This window comes from Ahaetulla prasina, chromosome 6, assembly GCF_028640845.1.
Source record: "Ahaetulla prasina isolate Xishuangbanna chromosome 6, ASM2864084v1, whole genome shotgun sequence".
Lineage (NCBI taxonomy): Eukaryota > Metazoa > Chordata > Lepidosauria > Squamata > Colubridae > Ahaetulla > Ahaetulla prasina.
The window spans coordinates 34,023,399-34,046,894 of NC_080544.1; the positions used below are offsets into that span (position 1 = coordinate 34,023,399).

The window sequence follows — 23,496 nt, forward strand, 5'->3', positions numbered from 1 at the left end:
TGACCTAAATTTACCTCTCATCAACTGGATAACTAACGAAAGTACAACTGATCCAATCCACACAACAATATACAACGCTGTTACTAACCTAGGTCTTGAACAACTTGTAACCAATAATACAAGACTAAACAACTGCCTTGACCTCATCTTCTGCAACAATAACAATACCATTTATGGACTACAAATAAGAGAACCCTTTTCCAACAGTGATCATTGCATGATTGACTTCCATCTTAATATACGTTGTGACTTAAACCATCATATCAATAGCATTCCCATTTACAACTTCAAAAAAGCCAATTATGACTCTATAAACAATGATCTTTCATTTCTAGACTGGCAAAATCTGTTCTCAACCTGTATAACTGCTGAAGACCACTATAGAGTTTTTCTACTGAAATCAACAGAGTCATCGAACTATATGTACCACTAACTACCATCAAGATTAGGAAAAGCAAACTACCCATATCAATAAAAAGCTTCAATCTAAAAAGATCCTCTGGAAAAGAAACAAAGGGCTATGTAGCTAATTTTAAAAACGCTACAGAACTATATGCAACCAAATAAAACTGAATGCACAAATTACCACACCAAGCAAGAAGAGGATCTTCTGCACAAATTCCAGTCGTGCCTTCTATAATTTTGTCAACAACAAGCTTAAAAAACTCTAGACGCATGCCACCTCTAAAAGATCCTGATGGCAATGAATACAATGCTGAAGAATCTAGAGCAAACCTCTTTAATAAATTCTTTGCATCAGTTTTTGTCAACAGTGATGGCACTCATCCAACATTCCAAATTTGTACAATCAATGAGCATGACAACTTAACAATTGTTGATTTTACAGAAGAAAATGTTGGTAAAGCTCTAAGTAAATTGAAGCCATCTCTATCCATTGGACCTGATGGTCTTTGTGCTTACTTTTTAAAAAAACTCTCTAGTAATCTAGCAGAAACCTAAGTATAATCTTTAATATAGCCTTTAGAACCAGTTCCCTTCCCAGTCTCTGGTCGCTAGCCACAGTCATTCCAGTTTTCAAAAAAGGCGACCCCAGCTTAGTTGATAATTATAGACCTATCTCCCTATGTTGCGTCGCCTGCAAGGTTATGGAATCCATCATCAACCAATCCATTACCTTACACTTAGAAATGCACAACCTTCTCTCAAATAAACAATTTGGCTTCAGGAAAAATTATCATGCAATCTACAACTTCTACTGTAAAACCGTATGGACTACTAATCTTGATCTAGGTAAATCAATAGATGCAATATACATAGACTTCTGCAAAGCTTTTGACTCAGTAGTACATGATAAACTTCTCCTAAAATTAAAATCCTATGGCATTTCAGGACCCTTACACCACTGGATATCTGCTTTTTTGTCAAACAGACAACAAATAGTTAAAATTGGTAATGCTCTTTCAAATCCTGTTCCTGTCAAGAGTGGTGTTCCTCAAGGCAGCGTTCTTGGACCTACTCTCTTTATAATATACATAAATGATCTTTGTATTGATATTTCAAGTAACTGTGTTCTCTTTGCTGATGATGTCAAACTTTTCAACACCACTGACAATGCATCCACAATTCAAAAGGACCTTGATCATCTATCTGCCTGGTATAAAAATTTAAATAATAAATAAATAAATAAATAAAATTCACTTACCAAATATCTCACTTAGGAACAAAAAATTTGGACTCCATTGTGGTCATAAATCGAGGACTATCTGTATTTGCTAGGACACAAGAAACTATAGACACCAGCAACACCTAGTGTCCTACATTACTAGCCCTGTTTCATGTAAATGATTTGTATGTGTAGTATGTAGTATGACTACATACATTTGTACTAAGATTTGATTGCTTATTTGTACCCTATGACTATCATTAAGTGTTGTACCTTATGATTCTTAACGAATGTATCTTTTCTTTTTATGTACACTGAGACCATATCCACCAAGACAAATTCCTTGTGTGTCCAATCACACTTGGCCAATAAAGAATGCATTCTACCTATCTATCTATGATGATACAAATGATGATTCAGCAGAAATTCACTACCTCTTTACTATTTTAAATTTGGTTTATACAGGTAATCCTCAACCTACAACCATAGAAGAGTCCTAAATTTGTGTTGCTAAGTGAGAAATTTGTTAAGTGACTTTTGCCCATTCTATGACTTTTTTTGCCACATGTTAAGTGAACCACTGCAGTTGTTAAATTAGTAACACGATTGTGAAGAGAATCTGGTTTCCTCCTTGACTTCGCTTGTCAGGTCACAAAAAGAGGACCACATGATTCCAGGACACTGCAACTGTCATAAATGTGAGTCAGTTGTCAACTGTCCAAATGTAAATCACGTGACCATGGGGATGCTGCAATGGTCGTAAACATGAAAAATGGCCATGTCACTTTTTTCAGTGATGTTGTAACTTCAAACGGTCACTAAACGAACTGTTGCAAGTTGAGAGTTACCTGTATTATGCTTTCCATGCACCTGAATACTCTAGGCTAGTCTAGAGTAGATTTTTATTTTATTTATTTATTTATTTATTTATTTATTTATTTATTTATTTATTTATTTATTTATTTATTTAGTCACATAGTATATATAAGCATAAGCATGAAATAACTATACAATATATAAGCATATATATAAATATGAGTATGTAATAACTATATTAATTGGATATAACGAAAGGAAACAATAGGACAGGAACGGTAGGCACGCTTGTGCTCTTATGCACGCCTCTTACAGACCTCTTAGGAATGGGGTGAGGTCAATAGTAGACAGTTTTTGGTTGAAGCTTTGGGGATTTTGGGAAGAGACCACAGAGTCAGGTAGTGTATTCCAAGCATTAACAACTCAGTTACTGAAGTCATATTTTCTGCAATCAAGATCGGAGCGGATCTTCATACTTGCTCTGCTTTGTGTCCAAGATCCCAACTCTGCCCAAAAGCCAGCACCAACAGAGCCTGTCTTTTGATTTACAACCCAACCCCAACCCAACCCATCTCAAAGGCTGGGTTTCGATTCGAGGGCCAAAACCAAAAACCAATTAGCGTCCAATATTGAATGAAATTTATATCTCACAGTTACCCCACCTCCCTTTTTTCATTTCCAGATCACACGCGATCAGAAAGTCTCTGCCTGTTTTATGAATCTGAATCCCTTTCTCCAAAAAATTAAGAGAACGCAAGAGATCGAGCATTAGGTTCGGTTTCTCGGGAACTGCAAAAGAATGGCTCTGCAGTGCTCCCCATCTACCCGTTTTCTCCCTATTAAGGGAGCATAAGAAGGTCCGCTCGCCTCTCCCACCCACCCCGATCAGGGAGCGCCGGGCTGAAGAATCAGCGAGGGACGCGGCCGCTTTGCTGTGAAACGGCTCCTTTCTTTTCCGCCGCAGTTTCCGACCGAATCTTTTTTGCTGAGGGACGCCGCCGCGGAGGGGTCTCTAGGCGCACCGGCGAAGTCGCGAACGAGGCCGAGCCGGGGAAGGCGGACTGATTGGGGGGGTGACATGGCGGCCCCTGAGAGGAAACTGCCCAGGGCTGTAAGTAGCGGTCCTCCGCTTTGGAGGGAGAGCGGGGGCAGCGAGAGGTTTCGCCCCGGCGCGGCGCTGCGCTGGTTGTTCCGGCAGGGAAAACCTTCCCGGGCATCATCGCTGGATGCGTTTTCAGAATGTTCGGCTGAATTTAAAAATCGGGTTATAGGAGGAGGGTGAATTGCGGGGATAGTACAGGTAGTCCTCGACTTACAACCACAGTCGAGCCCAAAATGTCTGTTGCTAAGCGAGAGGTTGGTTAAGTGAATTTTGCCCCATTTTCAGGCCAAGGTTGTTAAGTGAATCGTTGCAGGGGTTGTTAGTAACACGGTGGTTAAGTGAACCTGGCTTTCCCATTGACTTCGTTTGTCAGAAAGTCGCGAAAGGGGATCACATGACCCTGGGACACTGCAACCCCCATAAATATGAGTCAGTTGCCAAATTTTGATCGCATGACCGTGGGGGAATGCTGCAATGGTCGTTAAGTGTAAAAAATGGTCGTAAGTCACTTTTTTCAGTGCCATAACTTTGAACGGTCACTCAGTGAGCTGTTGTAAGCCGAGGACTACCTGTATTTGCGTTTCTTGAGTCTGAAGATTGAGTGTGAGGACTTTACTCCCATAGTTCCAAAAAGGTGCTTTTTTCAAAAGGTAACTTGGACTTCGTTTTTCCTTCAAGAATTTTTGCTTCTAATTCTTCAGTTCAGATGAGAAGGGAAACATCTTCAAGGAAAAACAAAGTCAGTTGACTTTTGAAAAAAGCTTCTTTAGGACAACCATGACCTGGATGACTGAGAATCTCCATGGACCCCAGAGCGTTTATTGCAATGTTAAAATCATATCTGTGATTTCTGTGGACCTCATCCCATATTGAACACATTCCTAATGGGGTATGCATAAGGGCACTAACATGCCTACCACCCTTTCACATTTTATTTTTTTCATTTTGTTACTTTGAATTTGTAATTTTTGTTTGATGAATAAATAAATAATTTGATTGTGAAGTGTACATTGGCCAGGAATAGGACTGTACACTAATAGGAACTCCATTCAAGCACAGTATTGTGCTTGAATGGAGTTTACTAGATGGTAGCTCATCAATAATCTATAAGCTGAGGTGATTATTAAATTCAGTAAGTGCATTTGGTTTTACACGGGTTCCACATCTTAGACTATCATAGTGTCATTTGTAAGCCTAGGCAAGCTTAGAGATGAATCAAAACTATTTAAAGACGATGTATTGAAATTTTGCAAATGGCATGGCCCTTATTGGCATCTTTATTTTTTTAAAAGTGCATTTATATGAATCATAAAACCATATCAGAAATGTATAGCCAAGGTGAGCATATCCCTCCATTTACAGTCAATTCAGCCACTGTACAGGCTCTATCATATCTGAATCTCTCTTTTTCTGTTTATTTTATGCCAAAGTAAGTTAATGTCTCATTATGTGCAGGGAATCTCCCAACTACTTGCTTCTCATAATATACCTTACACATAAGGGAGTAAATCTCAGAAACAAATTAGGGAAAAAACTCTGCCTCACCTGAATGTGATAGTTGCAATCTAGATCATAGTTCATATATTAAAATTGTGCAGCTTAATCATAATAAATCCTTTCTGAAGCTTTATGTTAAAAGTAGAAAAAAAGATGTGCTTGTCTTGAACATTGGGCATACAATTTGCATAATTTTAGCACATCAACATTCAATCAAATACAGAACTAAAGTGATATGAACTTATTATATACAGAACTATGTGAAATCACAGCTGCCAGTTGTTTAGCTGGTGTTGGCCTTCATACGTGTGGAATTCTTCCCAAGAATCTAGGATGTCGTAATGTAGTGCCATAATATATGTGTGGATCCAAACAGTGTGTCCTTTTGTAATGGATAGATGGAAAATTTGTGCAGATCTTTTATGCGCTGTCCAAGATTTTTTTGGTATGACATCCAGTGAACCAATAACCACTGGGACCTCCATGACTGGTTTATGCCATAATCTTTCAATTTCGATTTTCAGATTTTGATACTTCTTGATCTTTTTCATTTTTATTTTTTTTTGGTTTTCTATCCTACTACACCCTAGTATTGCCACATCAATTATCCACATATTCTTCTTTTCAAACACAGTGTTATGTATGCACCAAATCTATTAGTTTCTTTTTGGAATTCCTGCATCATTTTAACCTGATCATTTTTGACTACTTTTTCAACTATTTGAGCCCACCAATTTTTCATTACTGGCCCATGATCATTTTTACAGATGTTTTAGTGAATAATTTTGGCTACAGTGTTATGTCACTGTTGATAATCAGTTTATTTTTGGTCATACAGTCAGTGTAGCTTTTTCACTGTCTTTCAGATATTATTCCAATGCTCTTTTTTCTTTTTCAATTCTCTGGTGTACATGCAACATCCCACCCCCATTTATACTCCTTGGTAAATAGAGTCTGTTAATATCATTGTATGGATTTAAGGGCATGATTTATTTTCATTATTTTTCTGATCTCCCTATTCAGGTGTTTTAGGTCTGCTTGAGTTTAGTCTGCTATTACAGCAGTGCATCTAATGATTGGAACTGCTCAGGTGTTAATTGCCTTGGTGGTATTTCTTCCACTGAATTTGGACTAAATTTTTTCTTCACTGTTCTGATATATTTACTATTAATCTTCTTCTTGACTTGTATGAAGAAGGATGCCCAGGTATTTGGAGCGATTGTCTTCATCCAGACTCCTGATGTTATTTCCATAAAGCATTTTGATTCCTTCAGTTTTCATTATTTTTCCCCTGTTGATAATAAGGGTGACACATTTGTTCAGTCCAAACACCATTGCAGTATCTTCATTTTATATGTGGACAGCGTTCAGCATTGATCCGATTTCAGATGGTGTTTTTCCATACAGCTTCCGTTTGTCCATGTGAAGGAGGTGGGATAGATTGGCATATGTTTTTGATGTTTCATAGCCATGACTTGACTTGTTCACTAGTGTTGATGGAGGAATCAGTGCAATGACAAACAGCAGTAGTGATATTGAGTCTCCTTGAAAGATTCCTCCCTTGATGTTAATGTCTCTCAGTCTATCACCATTGACCAAAAGCTATGTCTTCCATTGTACCATTCATTTTTGCACCAAGATTCTGATGTTTCTATTCACTTCTTTTACCGTATTTATAGGCACTTCATTATCCAATCATGTTGCAGGGAATCAAATGTCTTCTTGTAATTAGTCGAAGTTGGTCTTTGAAGTTGGTCTTCCTTCTCTTATAAAATTTTTCAAAATAATGTTGTCAGTTAGGAGCTGATATGTGCAGTTTCCTTTCAGCTCAGATCGAAAGAACTTGTTTTCAGTTAGATGCTATTACTCTGCATTAGCTAACACACCAGTTAGCAGTTTGAAAGTTGTTGGTAATCAAGCGTTTGGTCTATAGTTGCCTGATGCTTTCCTTTTTGGGAGATCATTATTATTTACTTAAATTGCTTTTCTTTCCGAAGAGTCCTTCCCCATGTATTATCATTTTACTTTTATTTTATTTTTTATTTCAATTTTTAAAATAAAATTAATAGATTGCTCTCCATCAAATTATTCAATTTAGTCAGAAAAGTAGTTTTATAGCAGTTACAGTTTTTTTTGTTACTTTTAACTGTAGATAACTCTTTTGTCTGGTTTTGAATTTGTAACTATTAAGGCAGATAAGAAAATAACTTGTGTGCATAATTTGAAAGGCTGAAGAAACTGTCTATTTTGGTCCATTTTGCAATCTGTTGTATGCACGGTGATAATGACCCGTTAGATAATGTTTATGGCTAGTAAATGTGTTTGTCCCCATCATAAATATATCCCTGTATCATAAGTGCTGCAGATAACGTATCATTTCGATAGTTTGCCATTGTTGGTTGAAAACCTGTTCTAAAGTAAATTGCAAGAGGAAGACAATTTTTTAATCAGAGATTAGAAAACATTCATGGCTCTTCCATGTTCTTCGTTAGTTGTCAACATTCCAAAACTTCCGTTAGAAACTAGTTGCCAATTCCAATTGCTGTGATATCACCCTTGTATTCAAAGCACATCAGCGTGGAATAACTAATATGACTGTTTTCTATAATCAGTTATAAATTGTTGTGACCCAGGCCCAAGTAGGTAGTAGGAAACTCAGTCCGTGAAAAAACAAACAAACTTTATTCGAACAGCTGAGAATTATTTCATTCCCAGCGTTCAACTCAAATTAAAACAAATTCCTCCCAACACAAATTCCTCAGTCCTATCATAAACCTTGGTCCAATTAGGCAAACTGCCAAAGACCTTTCTTGGCAAATGTTCAGAAGTCACAAAAATAAATGCAAAACCTAGATGAAGCAGAAGATGAAGCTACCAACGTTGTTTTCTGGCAAAGCCCAAACGCCGTTACTGGTCTGTTTTAAGCCTTATGGGAGGGGCCAATCATCTCTTGACCCTACTCCCGAGTTGTCCTTTTTGCTTGAGCTGCTCTTGCCTTCTGGCAGTTCTTCTCACGTGTGCATTAAGAACAGGCTCCTCCTGTTCCTCTGCCTCACAACTATCAGTCTTTGGAGTCCGCACCTCACTCCTGAATGGCCCCGGCCTCACCTCAGCCTCATCGCTGCCAGCTCCACAGGCTGCTGGAGGACCACAACAATAAAAGTTAGTGATTAGAAATGCCACTTTCACCCATAAATCTGCAAAGTAAGTTGGGAAAAATTATATACTTTTACAATTGTAAAAGGAATGTCTGACATTTTTGAAATCGCTCTTGAAAGTTGAAATTACAGAAAATGACATTGGTAGAAGGAAAAAAGCTCCTTTTCTTATAAACAAAACTGAAGTTGGATGCTGAAGTATTTGTAAGAAAGGGATATTATGCAATCCTTAAAAACACCCTATTTAATAAATCCCATATTTTCTGGCTAAATTTTTTTCCCCTCGTGAACTTAAATCAGGATTATATGCCTTGCTAAAAAAAGAACCGTAACTACTTGGGTGAAAGAGGAAATTGGAAATAAATGTTAGAATCTTGCCCTTTGGTGCCTTGTTGTCTGATGCATAGCATGGAATGGTCTTTTTTATACTTTGCTAAATAAAGCTAAAATATAGCTTCGTCAATTATGTTTTTTATTAGAGTTTTCTGCTGAACAAACTTTGGTTAGTCACACAACTGTTAGGACCTTAGGATCTGAAGAAGTCATGGGTGGACTTTTTAAATTGTTCCCAATACACAGAATACATCTGGGCATGCAATTTGTCCTGAGCAAAAATGTGAGCGATTTGAGTAGGTGCCTTGAAAGAGTGGCTGCCTTGAAGTCATTTTATAACATGCCCTTGACTTGTGACCAGTCGCTTATTGATCGTTTAAAGTTACCATGGCCACCCCCACTCACAATCCATTTTGAATGCTCAACCGGCCCACATTTATGGCCATTTTCAATGTCCTGTGGTCGTGATCACAATTTACGACATTCCCCCCCCAAAAAAACCGGCATTTACGTCCGGTTTTCAGCAAAAATGCCCATAGTGAATAATTAATTCATTTAACGACCGCAGAGTCACATAATGACCATGGGGATTTGCTTAACAATTGCTGCAAAATACACAAAATGGGGGTTGATCATGTGATGACCTGCTTTAAGACCATTGTGGCTTATGAGCCGTAATGAATAGGTTTCCTTATAATCATAAGTCGAGGACTACTTGTACATATTGTTTGGAGTGGGGCACCTCATTGCAGAAACCTACAGCCATTGCAATGGTCCCAGATTTTTTTTCCCCACCCCTATGCTCTGGAAAAGAAGACTAACCCTTTGCTAGTCTACTCCAGAGGTGGGCAATTATGGCAAATTTACGGCCTGTGGACTTCATTTGAAGTCCACAGATTATAAAGTTGTCCTAGTTGCCCACCTCGGTCTACTCTATGAACCTTCTTCTCGTTTTGCTCTGAAGGGATATACGATTGCCTGAAGAGGGAGAAGTACAGTCAGTCCTCAATTTATGTCCACAATTGAGCCCAAAATTTCTGTTGCTAAGCGAGACAGTTATGTGAATTTTGCCCCATTTTACAACTTTTTTTGCCACTGTTGTTAAGTGAATCACTGCAGGTGTTAAATTAGTAACACAGTTGTTAAGTGAACCTGGCTTCTCTATTGACTTTGCTTGTCAAACGGTCATAAAACATGACCCTGGGACACTGGAAGCGGCATAAATATGAGTCAGTTTGCCAAGCGTCCGAATTTAGATCACCTGACCACGGAGATGCTGCAATGGACGTTAGTGTGAAAAATGGTCATAAGTCCCTTTTTTCAGTGCTGTTGTAACTTTGAAAGGTCATAAATGAATTGTTGTAAATCGAGAACTGTTTGTACATGCAGACAGAGATTCTTGGCCACTCCTGCTGTGAAGTTGTTATTCTTCGCTGTTTTGTACATTGAAGTTTATGATTGCAGATCATGGATTTTTGCATATCTGGGAAGCGGGATAGAACGAAATCTGCTGATGTTTCCCGTCGTTCAGACCAAGTCTTTGTTTATGAAGCCAGTAGCCAATTTCATTTCTTTCTTCTTCTTCTTTTTTTTTGTCATTTCATGTTTTCCCCCTGCAAAATATGTTTCTGGTTACTTCAGTATGGAAATTGCCTTTGAAGCCAGTGTCTTATAATCCATAAATTTCCCAGAATCCATGTTGTATGTTTTTTCCTCCAGATACTTGGCCATGGAGACTATGATTCTGATTTTAGCGATGATGAAACAGTGGAGAAATCTTGCCAGCAGAAAAATAGGTAACATATCGCTCTGGTAGCATTATAATTTGTATGTATGCATATAGCAGACTTTTCTTTTTTAAAAAAACTTGTGAGCAGAGTATCTTGTCTCGAAACAACAGTAAAAAAAAATACTGTGGCATCCATTTTATGGCTGTTTGCCATCCCATTTTTTGTACAGGTAGTCCTTGAGTTATGACTATAATTGAGCCCAGAATTTACGTAGCTAAGTGGGAAATTTGTTAAGTGAGTTTTGCCTCATTTTACTGTTTTTTCTTGCCACAGTTGTTAAGTGAATCACTGCACTTGTTAAATCATGGTTGTTAAGTGAATCTGGTTTCCCCATTAACTTTGCTTGTCAGAACGTCGTGAAAGGGATTCATGACCCCGAGACATTGCAATGGTCATAAAGTGTGAAAAATGGGCATAAGTCACATTTTTCCAGCGCCGTTGTCACTTTGAACGGACACTAAATGAACTGTTGTAAGTCAAGGACTACCTGCAGTTCTGAGCTTCAGCTCGGAAGACGCAGAGCCCCACTAAAGGCTGGCTAGCGATCCCCTGCTATGTCAAGCAAAAGGTGGACCTCAAGTTATGACAGTTCATTTAGTTACAAAAGTTAATGACGATGCTGAAAAATGTGATTTACGATCAGTCATCACTCAACTGTTGCAGATGATCGCAGTCTGGCTTGGCAACTGGATCACATTTACAAGAGTTGCAGCCTCCGGGGGGGTGGGGTGTCGTGTAATCACCACTTGCAATCTTACAGCCAGCTTTTGATAAGGGGAATCAGTTCTCACTTAATGATCATTAAAAAAAAAGTTGTAAGATCTGGTACGGTCCTGTAACGCCTTGCTTAATGACCGCATCGCTTAACAACAAATTTTGCGGTCTCAATTGTAGTCATAAGTCGAAGGTTACCTGTACTGAATAAGAAATCAAAGGAAGTCAAGGCCAGGAAGTGGAGGGAAAGGATACTTGCTGGAAAGAAATGAAGTGTAACTGTTGCTTATTATTTCTTCTCAACTTGTCCTTATTGGGGTGGGGGGGGGAGGCCTGATTGATTACTATTTATTTATTTTATTTATTTATTTGATTTGATTTTTATACCGCCCTTCTCCCGAAGGACTCAGGGCGGTGTACAGGCATAATAAAAAACCGACAATACAATATACAGATTTAAAATACGATTTAAAAAACTTATTTAAATTAGCCCAATGATTAAAATTTACCATACTAAAACCCCGTTTAAAATTAATAAATTTAAGATTAAAATCCCGATTTAAGCCAGCCCCGCGCGGATAAAAAGGTGAGTCTTGAGTTCGCGACGAAATGTCCGAAGGTCAGGTATTTGGCGTAAACCCGGGGGAAGCTCGTTCCAGAGTGTGGGAGCCCCCACAGAGAAGGCCCTTCCCCTGGGGGCCGCCAGCCGACATTGTTTGGCGGACGGCACCCTGAGAAGTCCCTCTCTGTGGGAGCGTACGGGTCGGTGGGAGGCGTATGGTAACAGCAGGCGGTCCCGTAAGTACCCAGGTCCTAAGCCATGGAGCGCTTTAAAGGTCAAAACCAACACCTTAAAGTGTACTAGCCATCAAATCCTTTTCAACTCCTAGTGACCATACAGATAGATTTTTCTACCTGAGTGGGAAGTGACATGTATTGCAATCCTATGCTCATCGTTTGGGAGTAAGGTTATGAAAAAGGTACATTCATTTATGCTGATTTTTAAAAATTCAGGTAACACCAGTATTGAACGTGGCATTCAGGACCATTATCTTGATTGCTTAGGAAATAGACAAAAAAGGGTCTCTGGTGGCTCAGACTGGTAAGACAGTCTGTTATTAACAGCAGCTGCTTGCAATTACTGCAGGTTCTAGTCCCACCAGGCCCAAGGTTGACTCAGCCTTCCATCCTTTATAAGGTAGGTAAAATGAGGACCCAGATTGTTGGGGGCAATAAGTTGACTTTGTATATAATATACAAATGGATGAAGACTATTGCTTGACATTGTGTAAGCCGCCCTGAGTCTTCGGAGAAGGGTGGGATATAAATGCAAAAAAAAAAAAAAAAAGGGAAAACCTATAAAAATGGTGAAATGAGAAAATCGCAAAAAAATAAAAAATGGAATCTAAACAACTCCTCCTGGATAGCCATAATATTTTCATTGTGAAAATATTATGGTTATCTAGGAGAATATTATGGTTATCAATCTTTTTAAAATATCATTAGAATTTCACTTGCCCCGAAGAGTAAAAAAAACATTCATTAAAGCTATGCGGTGCTTTGGATTCAGCAACATATAACATTTTAATGCAATTCTTTAGAGTAGCCAGTTGGTTTAAAGAGAGGCAGATAAGCACTGCATTCCTGCTCCTGTGGCACTTGCTCCTATTGGAATGATTCTTATGGGGATTTGAACATAGTCCCAAATATTTCAAGCAGTCTTCCCCAGGAATGGGCTACTGGGAGTTCGCAGGGATTCGGGAGAACCTCTAACTAAGATTTTGTGCAGTTCGGAGAATCTCCAAATCCCACACCTGCCTACCCTGCCCCTCCCAGAAGTCCCTACATGGCCTGTTTTGGATGCAGGTAAGTGCAGGGCATGCGTGGAGGCTTGGGAGGGGAAAAAACGGACCTACCTGAAGTTCGGGAAGGTCTTGGAACCTAGGGAGGCCATTTTCACCCTTCCAGAGGCTTTAGGAAAGCCTCTGGAGCTTGGGGAGGGCAAAAACACCCACCACCTCCCGCCATGGGGCAGGAAGCCAACTAGACCATGGCCACACCTACCCAGCAACCAGGCAGAGAATCCCTTGCTAAAATTTTTGAAGCCCACCTGGTCTTCCCAACCTAATTCCTTCCATTTGCACATGAACGGACTACATGAAATAAACAAGTTTGCTGTAATCTAGGGGTTGGCAACTAGAAGTCCTAAGGTCAGATCTTGCTGTTTGAAGAACACCAATTGGCTTCTCAGTTGCTAATCAAGAAAGAAAAAAGAAGTAGCCATTACACTGGGATTTTCTGACTAGGATATTTAAGTCTTGAGTCTGATTGATTCGTGTGTAGTCACTGTTTGCCGTAATTGAGTCTGTCCACTTTGCTGCTTTTTGTCTTTTCCCTTCCATCTTTCCCAGCATTAGAGCCTTCTCCAGAGAGCTAGGTCTTTGCATAATGCAGAGGTGGGGAACTATGGCCCCTTTATGACTTGTGGACTTCAACTCCCAGAATTCTTGACCCAGCATGGCTGGGTCAGGAATTCTGGGATTTGAAGTCCACAAGTCACAAAGGGGCCATAGTTCCCCATCCCTGGAATAATGGGTCTGAAATATGATCATCTGAATCTGCTATTCAATTTGTGATTTATGTGGGAATTATGGGTGGATTTGTTCAATGATCCAAAAGGGTCAATCATCTTCCTATCTGATTTGTCAAAGTCCAATTTTTGCTTTCACAGAGCGCCAGGGAAAAACCAGAGTCTATACAATTTTGATCTTTGTAGGTATGTGAACCCCGGCATCCGAATATGTGTTCCAAGGAAGCTATGATTCTAGTTACCATTCTTGATTCTACTTATTATCCGATTTTTATTTTATTATTACTTTACAATTACTATATGTACCAGTTCGTAGTTTTCAAAAGAGAGATTTTAAAAATTACAGTACATGCAATATCTAAGAAATACTTTCTTTTTTCTTCTCCTTTCTCCCTGCCAACCAGCGAAGATGCAATTCTCAAAAAGCCCTTCCAGAAGGAGAAGCAGGACAAAGTGGCCCACAGACAGGTGGCAATGGATGAGTGGGACAGGTACTTTGTCACACTAGTGTAACATTGTCAAAATCGCACCTCAGCATCCTAATTACTGGAATAACATTTTCCTTTTTCTAGGGAAGAAGCCAGAAATAGACGGTTCCATTTAATAGCAATGGATGCCGTATCCTTTAATATTTTAATTAAAAGCAAAAATGTACTCTAATATTAAAAAAACCCCTATGTCTGAACACTCAAGCATTTTCTTTTTTTTTGAGTACAGTTTTATTTTTGTCTTTGTGGTTTTCTTCAAGTATGGTTTAAATTATATTTCTTAAGGCAGAGTTCAAGCATGAACAATTTCTGGTTATCTTGATTTTGTGGGAAGGGAGGAAAAACAGGATATCTGGTTAGATTGGTGTTTCTTTTTAAATGAAAAGAAAATAGTAAGGAAACTGAACTGGTGGACACTAAAATTACATTAGAAAATTGTCAAAAGATCAGTCTGGAAGATAAATAGGATGCATTTTCAAAGCTATGACTTCAATATTTCAAAATATGAAAATGTAATTTAATAAGGAGAAAACTGTTTTCTCTTTGCTACTCGCCTATACACAGATACATTTATTTAATTATATATCTTAGATGTTCCTTCTCTTTCCTGTACAGTCATAAGGCTGTGTTTTCCAAATGTTAATTAAGATGAGCAATTAAAAGAAGGCAAAGAATTGTAACTATGGTTCCTCCATTTCTGAAGCTATCAGTAATACTTACACTGTATGAGCTATGATTAATGTCTATGTATCTCTGTGTGTATGTATTCAACTATATAACAACTGCAGCACTATAAAATGCACATTTATATAATTCTGCAGTGTTTCAGTTTTGATTTAGAATAAATTATTCAAGACACTCAATGTAAATACAGCACCGGTCAGCAACTCTTTAAAACAGTTGTAGGGGTTTTCCAGGTCTCACAACTACTGCAGGTATCCTTCAGTTTTGATAGAGGTTGTTGTTGTAATAACTGTGTAACTTATCATTTAATAATAATTATCACTTTAGAATCTTTCTTACACCTTGTATTATAGAAATGTTTTGGGGTTAGTTTTTATGAATTGATTTTAAGATGAAGTTGTTACTAGGCAATCATTAAAGAGAAACATTATTAATTTTCTTAATTCTGTTAGTATGCAAGACATAAGAAGTTTGTAAATGATTACATTTTATACTACGGTGGTAAGAAAGAAGACTTCAGACGTTCAGGGTAAGTACCATCTTATTTATAGAACTTTATTTCTAAACAATAGAAAGGCTGAAATCATTAATAATGGAAGATAAATAGAATCAAAATTTATTTGGCATACGTAAATATTTATAAGATTAAATTATGCATGAGTAATTTTTGGATAATTAAAAACTACTTCCTTATTATATTTTACTTATCTGGTTCATGCTGAATAAGTTGATGATAAAAAGTACAGTAAGTTCCTATGTAAATAAACACACACTTTTCCTATCTGGAGATGATAGTTTCTATAAGAGGTAGTAATGCTTAAACTAATTCTCAGCAGAGCATTCTATCATATATTTAAGAATTAACTGTGAAATACGAATTCTTTTAATTATGCCAATTGTGTAATTCAGAACTAAAAATAGAAAGCTACTGATATATATAAATAGAATATTGTTGAACTGGATTCTATGTTTTGAATTAAAAAGCACACTTCAACTGTATCATCTAGATTAAATGTAGTCGATAGTATTTCTGCATAAACATTATATTTACTAAAATCAACATTGCTAAGTTATAAAAGAATCTGAGCACAGTTGAGAGGCAGTTTGATGCCGTGCAAGGGAGTCTCAGGGATGTGTTTTTTTGATAAAGAGCTCCTTTTTAGGAAAAAAAATTGATGTGCTAAAGAATTTGACCAAAAAAATGAACAGCTTTTATTACTGGTTTTAATTAAAAGCAACTCTTTTGATCATTAGCCCCAACTTTTGTTTGTTTTTAACAGAGAAAACGATAAAACTGACCTTGATGTTATAAGGGAGAACCACAGGTTCTTGTGGAGAGAAGAGGATGAAGTTGATATGAGCTGGTAACTTCAATTTTTCTTTATTTCTCTGTCGGGGCAAACCAATTCACACAACCTCTTTGGTCTGGCCCAAGGACAGCCCATTAACCCTTACTGAAGCACGTCTGCTTGTCTCCCCCTGTATCTCAGTATCCTGTGAAAGCCCCAAAGGTGGCTTAAGATGTGGTCATTTAGAAGTGGTGTGTGTTTCCTTATTTATTTATTTATTTATTTATTTATTTATTTATTTATTTATTATTTATTTATTTATTTACATTTCTATACCACCCTTCTCCGAAGACTCAGGGCGGTTTACATTTACAGCCAAGTTAAAAAGACATATACAAAAATTAAAACACAATATTTGAAATTTAAAAATCTGAAACCATAAGGCCGAATATTAAAATAACAAGTAATAAAACCACTCAATTATGTCCTACCTCAGGGGTGTCAAACTCAAGGCCCCGGGGCCAGATCCAGCCCACGGGGTACTTAGATCTGGCTCGCGGGGCTGCCCTGGAAACAGGGAAGGTTTCGCTGGCAGAGGGTTGCAGGAGGCCATCGCAGTCCAAAACGGAGCTCGGGAGCCTGTTTTCTCTAGCAGAGCACTCGGGCCTCCAAAGGCACCCCCGACACGAGTGACATTGAGCTGGCCACGCCCACCCTGGCCACGCCCACCCTGGCCCCCTGAGATCAAACACAACTCTGTTGCGGCCTTCAATGAAATCAAGCTTGAAATCCCTGTCCTACCTCATATGCTCTGAGCAGATGATGTAGGGCCCACTGGTGTGCACTGGGGAAGCAATCTGAAATAAAATTTCTGTGTGTTGACTGAAATGATCGATGCCAGCAGTTTTGTGACTCTGGTTGGTTCTCCTGATTTCCTTTGGGATTACTTCCTTCAGACTAATCCCTGACCTCTTTGCTCACCTTCTCAGTCTTCTTTTGGCTCTAAGGCAGATCAGATTAGATCAACTCAAATCATCTTATGGTTATAGACCAGCCTAAAGGCAGATCAGTGTTCCCACTTTCTGCAGATACTTTAAAAAAAAATGGGTTGGTAAACTGGAGCCTCCAGGCCTTAAAATTGATTAATTTCATTCCAGGTTAAGACATGCAATTGAAAGGATGCTAACTGAGCTGCTGTGACCTGACTGGCAGGCATTCCCTTCCAGTACGGCTGCTCCCACAGAGAAAGCTTTAGCTTCTTGTCTCTTCTCATCACCCTATGTTGTAGGATATTTTACAGATTCTCCCAACCAGTGGTGAAATCCAATTTTTTTTACTAGCGGTTCTATGGGCGTGGCTTGGTGGGCGTGGCAGGGGAAGGATACTGCAAAATCTCCATTCCTACCCCTCTTCAGGGAAAGGATACTGCAAAATCCCCATTCCCTCCCCACTTCTGGGGGAAGGATACTGCAAAATCTCCATTCCCATCCCACTTGGGCCAGCCAGAGGTGGTATTTGCCAGTTTTCTGAACTACTCAAAATTTCTGCTGCCAGTTCTCCAAACTGCTCAAAATTTCCACTATTGGTTCTCCAGAACCTGTCAGAACCTGCTGGATTTCACCCCTGCTCCTAACTAAGTCTTACCTTTGTCACCCTCCTAATGTTCAGCAGCACTTAAATAATGCCTACATTTCATCTGCGCAAATCCCAGTGGCCCCTAGCTGGCAGTCAAGAAGACATTTAAAAGAAACCTCATGGTTGCAGTCGACAGTCAACCAGCTGAGCCATAATTACAAGGAAGTAGAAGAATAAAAAAATTAATTCAGTGTTCAAAGTTCAAAGCCTTTATTGTCGGTGTACATCATGTATACAACAAAATTGGTTTAGCCTCTACTGGTGCAGTCCATACAAGAATATAAAACAACATTAATAATCTAAAGAATAATCCTTATACAAGTAGTTAGGAGAAGAAAAAAAACGTAGTCATACATTTCCATATGTACATCATATTCTGTGCAACAGGAAAGGAAAAAAATTGCAGTGCATTGCGTAGCCATAATATTATGCGGGCCGGATAGAGGAGGCCTTTTATATATTGAATGACATAGGATGGGGCTGGAGTTTTGCCGATGGAAACAGAAGTCACGGCTCTTAGGGTGTTGCCTGTTAAAACTGTATATGTAGCAGTATAGCACAGACCCATTCCAGGTATATGAGAAAAAAAATATATGGGGTCAGCAAGATTTAGGGGGGCCTGAATGGGATAGCAGCATGTCAAAACTGTGTGAATGTGGCCTCACACTCACATTTTAATTCTTAAGTCTCCTGTACTGAATATTTCTATTTACTTATTTATTTGGTGTCTTTGAGTTACTCTTGACTCCTGGCGACTGTCTGGATAAGTCGCTGTAGTTTTCTTTGCAAGATTTTAGAAGTGGTTTACCATTTCCTGCTTCTTAGGACAGAGAAAGTGGCTGGCCCCAAGGTCACCCAGCTGTCTTCATCCCTAAGGCAGGAAAGACTGAAACTGAGACTCTCCCAGTGACTAGGCCAGGGGTCAGCAACCCGCGGCTCTGGAGCTGCATGTGGCACTTTCATCCCTTTGCTGTGGCTCCCTGTTGCTGATCGGCTCCACAATTGATAGGGCTTTTGGTTAGGACAGGTAGAGGAAAAAGGATGCTGCATTAGGAGGAGACTCTATGGTGGGGAAACTGACTTCCAGTTGGCAGGGGGAAAAGGATGCCATGCTAGGAGGAGACTGTATGGTGGGGAAACCGGACTTCCGGTCAGCAGAGGAAAAAAGACACCGCGTTAGGAGGAAACTATGATGGGGGAACCGAACTTCCGGTTGGCTCCAGAATTGAACGGGTGCTTCTGGTTAGGACCTTTGTGGCTCTTTTGAGTGTTTAAGGTTGCCGACCCCTGGACTAGCCTAATAATATTTTAACCACTACACCATGGGTCCCTAACCCTCCAGCCATGGCCCACTACCAGGCCATGGCCTGTTGAGAACTGTGCTGTAGAAGTGGCAGATGAGCATGCACAAAGCTCCATGTGCCTGCTGCTTGCACAAATGGAGCTGCGTGCACGCACTCACCCACCACTCATGTGGAACCATCCCTTCTTCTACCCCGCCTCCCCATGCCAATCTGCAAAGCCAGAAGGATTGGAGAACACTGCACTAAACTATATTGACCTTTGTTTCCCCCGAAAAGATAGCTTCAGACATTTAGGAAGTGTGAAATAATACACTCTGTAACAAAGCATGCTCATGATAACGGTAAAGTAATAGCAAGCTACTTAAACAATAAATGCCAACCATTTTTAAAATTTTCTGTTGCAACTAATACTTAATGGCAAATAAGCTTGTTAGCATTTCTGCCTATCCATTGTTAAAAGCAGAATACCTTTCCTCTTTTTGTCCGTTTGTATTTTTTCTTCTGTTCAATCAATAATTCTATCTTTCAGGGAGAAGAGGCTGAGCAAGAAATACTATGATAAATTATTCAAAGAATACTGTATAGCAGATCTGAGAAACTACAAAGAGAACAAGGTAATTATTAGGTTCTGGCCAAAAGTTTTGAAGATAATTTTAGTTCTTTAGCGAATAGCTTCAGGGAATGGGACAATATAGAGAGTTGTTTTACCAAAGCATTATTGTTCGTGGCCAGTGCATGACAGTCAAATATTTGAGGACTTAACTTATACCTTGCTTTTTGAGATTTTGTTTAGGTAACAAAGCAATGTTGATCTATTTGTTCCCAATGGCTGTTGCAGAACCGTAGCAAATATTTGAGACAGCTACTATGTTAATGAGTAGGTACTATGCTTGGAACTGGCAAACTCATGCTTTCTTTGGATGAACATCTATGGAGCAAACCGTGTAGCAGAAAATTCTGTTTCCAAAAGTAGCTCCACAGATTCCTTGTGATTGTCCTTAAGAAAAGTCAGAATGCCGTAGTTCTTGCTCACAGATGGTCTGCAGCCGTTAAAATTCAGAGAGATTAGCAAATAATGGGCAAGAGGCATTGAAATATAGCATTAGTTTGATCCAGCACATTTCTTAAGTACAAAACCAGGGAGGAGAATGACATGACTGCATTCCTCTCTTTCATCCTCTTGAAATCAATAGAGAGACTTCAAATTAGCCTTTGGCACAGATGAAAACAGATATAGCCCTGCCTATGAATTTAAATGGTTACAATGCTTCTTAGCAGTTGATCGTTTTCGGAAAACCATTCCAGTGTGATGGATGATTAAAAGGAAATATAGCTGAATGGCCAGCCTGTTGAATCTATGTCGATATACAGGTAGTCCTCAGTTGATGGTGCTCATTCAGTGACTATTCAAAATTACAATGGCACTGAACAAGGAGTACTCATGACCGTTCCTTGAAATGCTGGCTGCCATAGAACTCGCACAGTCATCTGATCTACTGATGCTTTATATTGACTATCCAAAATTCAGCTGATTAAAAAAAAGCCTAATAAAAGACATGAGTAATTTTTAAAAAGCCTACTATAAAGCACAACTGTGTTATATTCATTTTTTATTTCACGCACCTCATTCCTAAATCAACCTATGGAATCACGTGACATTCATTTTCATAATTGATCATTGCTGTTCATTGCTTACACTAATTAAAAAAAATAGTCTTCTAAATATAGAGCAGTGGTGAACCTTTTCAGCACTGAGTGCTGAAAAGGGAGTGTGTGCGCGGGCGGCACCAAGTGCTGAAAAGGGAGCACTTCGTGCAGCGCTCGTCTGGGCCACGAGCAGGAAGAGGAGTTGCTCAGGGGGCATGCATGCACCAGAAAATGTACTTCTGGTTTCTGGCGCGCACATGAGCGCCGGCCAGCAAGTCTTCCTGTTAGTGCAGTGCATGCGTACGCGCCAATCAGCTAGCCAGCACACATGCTCACACTGGGAAACGGAAGACCAACTCTCCCAGTTTCTGGCACTGCTGCACGCACAAAGGCCAGCTGATTGTCGTGTGCGTATGTGTGCCAGAAACCCGGAAGAGGAACGGGCAACGCCACGCACTTTAGGCATGTGTGCCATAGGTTCGCCATCACGGATATAGAGGCTACTTTTCCTTGTGCTTGCTGAATTTGTAAAACCAAAATACTAACTGTATTTGTAAAATCTTTCCAACAGTTTGGATTTAGATGGAGACACGAGCAAGAAGTTGTCTCGGGAAAAGGCAAGTTTTCTTCTTGTTCCTTATTGAGTCTTGGAATCTAACTTAGATGAGCATGGGCAGAATTCTGTTATGGAATGGGTTTTTCTCACCTATCACTGCAGCCACTTCAGGGTCCCAAAATCTGATGTTTTGAAGGCTGAAGAACTGCAAGTAAAAATGGGTTTCATCTTATGCTTGTTGGCCCTTCCTAACATCAGGTGTTGATCTAGCATCTTCGCAGACTTACAAAAACCAGTTTCTAGTTATATTACCAGTTATAGCGTTGATTTCAGGCCCCAGAGCTTATTGTTGTTAATTGTACAGTAGCCTTCTGATATACCATAATTTAGTCATACAATAATTGATTTTTACTGTTTTGTAAATTGTGATTTTAATGACCTCAGGCTTGCTAAGATTGTTATAGTCATCAAACGTCATTGTTACAGAGCAATAATATAGTTTACCACTAAGAGGCATAAGCATGCAAGATTGTTGTGAGATGCAGCTGTAGGTTTTCTTGAATGTATTACTGGAGTTTCTTTTTATGTGTGTGTGTGTATATATAAAGACCTCTAATTTACAACCATTCGTTTAGTGATCATTTAAAGTTATAACAGCACTGAAAAAAGTGACTTATGACCATTTTCACACTTACGACTATTGCAGCATCCCCGTGGTCATGTGATCAAAATTTGGGTGCTTGTCAACTAGCATTTATGACAGTTGCAGTGTCCCAGGATCATATGATCACCTTTTGAGACCTTCTGGTGAGGAAAGTCAATGGGAAGGCAGATTCACTTAACCATGTTAATGACTTAACAAGTTAGTAGTGATTCACTTAACAACTGTGACAAGAAAGGCTGTTAAATGGTACAAAACGTACTTAACAACTGCCTTGCTTAGCAATGAAAAATTTGGGCTTAATTGTGGACATAAGTTGAGGGCTGCCTGTAATGTAAATGGTTGTATTAATATCATTACAATATGATATGCTTCTATTATGATTTTAACTATTTGCCATCATTTACATTAAGCAACCCTGTTATTTTTCATTTCAGATGTAATTATTTTGCTGTTACACAATTTTGCTAGCCTATTTATAAATTCTAAAACCTCACCCTGCAATGTCTGCAAGAACTCTAGTTACTGAGTGGTTTAAATGATAACAAATGTTACTCATAAATAATATAAGTTATCCAGTATTGTTAGAAAATTAAGTTTACACGATTGAAATATTAATCCATTAAGCTAAATAGTCTTTGTTTTGATAAGAGTCTCACTTTAATAACAGGTGGAAACCAGCAATGGAACTTTTCCATTATTAAGTAACACTAAATGTCAGGTATTTTGTTTGTTTTCCAAGTAGATGTTATATTGTTAGGAAATGCGTGTATCTTTGCCACTTCAAATTATTTTCTCAAGGGCTAAATGCAGTTTTGATAGTGATATGTAATTTAGTTAGCTTTGCCAACTAAAAAAAGCTTCCTAACAAACAGGAAGCAGCAGGTGAAGCTAAGCAAGATCACATCAAATACCTGTACAATTAGCACAGGGCCCCCCCAAGGCTGTGTGCTCTCCCCACTTCTCTTCTCTCTGTATACCAATGACTGCATCTCCAATGATCCATCTGTTAAGCTACTGAAGTTCGCAGATGACACAACAGTGATTGGTCTCATTCGAGACAATGACGAATCCGCATATAGACGAGAGGTCGAACGACTAGCCTTGTGGTGCAACCAAAACAATCTGGAACTGAACACACTCAAAACCGTAGAAATGGTGGTAGACTTTAGGAAAAACCCTTCCATACTTCCACCTCTCACAATACTTGACAACACAGTATCAACAGTAGAAACCTTCAAATTTCTGGGTTCTATCATATCGCAAGATCTCAAATGGACAGCTAACATCAAAACATCATTAAAAAGGACAACAAAGAATGTTCTTTCTGCGCCAACTCAGTAAGCTCAAACTGCCCAAGGAGCTGCTGATCCAATTCTACAGAGGAATTATTGAGTCTGTCATTTGCACCTCTATAACTGTCTGGTTCGGTTCTGCAACCCAACAAGAAAAACACAGACTTCAGAGGATAATTAGAACTGCAGAAAAATAATTGCTACCAACCTGCCTTCCATTGAGGACCTGTATACTGCACGAATCAAGAAGAGGGCCGTGAAAATATTTGCAGATCCCTCGCATCCTGGACATAAACTGTTTCAACTCCTACCC

The 23,496-nt window shown here is 39.0% G+C and overlaps 1 protein-coding gene across 2 annotated transcripts in view; it reads left to right on the forward strand.

The window, feature by feature from the left end:
- Positions 1 to 3,116: 3,116 nt before the first annotated feature.
- The window catches only part of LOC131200684 (protein FRA10AC1), a 44,037-nt gene continuing 23,657 nt past the window's right edge, over positions 3,117 to 23,496 (forward strand). The window contains exons 1-8 of one of the 2 annotated variants that reach the window (XM_058187823.1): positions 3,117 to 3,551; positions 10,250 to 10,326; positions 14,029 to 14,115; positions 14,197 to 14,242; positions 15,249 to 15,325; positions 16,077 to 16,160; positions 19,554 to 19,638; positions 21,243 to 21,288. In XM_058187823.1, the coding sequence (XP_058043806.1) occupies positions 3,519 to 3,551; positions 10,250 to 10,326; positions 14,029 to 14,115; positions 14,197 to 14,242; positions 15,249 to 15,325; positions 16,077 to 16,160; positions 19,554 to 19,638; positions 21,243 to 21,288 (535 nt within the window). In that variant the 5' untranslated portion in view covers positions 3,117 to 3,518. The remainder of the gene's footprint in view (positions 3,552 to 10,249; positions 10,327 to 14,028; positions 14,116 to 14,196; positions 14,243 to 15,248; positions 15,326 to 16,076; positions 16,161 to 19,553; positions 19,639 to 21,242; positions 21,289 to 23,496) is intronic. The other variant, XM_058187822.1, reaches the window with a different exon arrangement.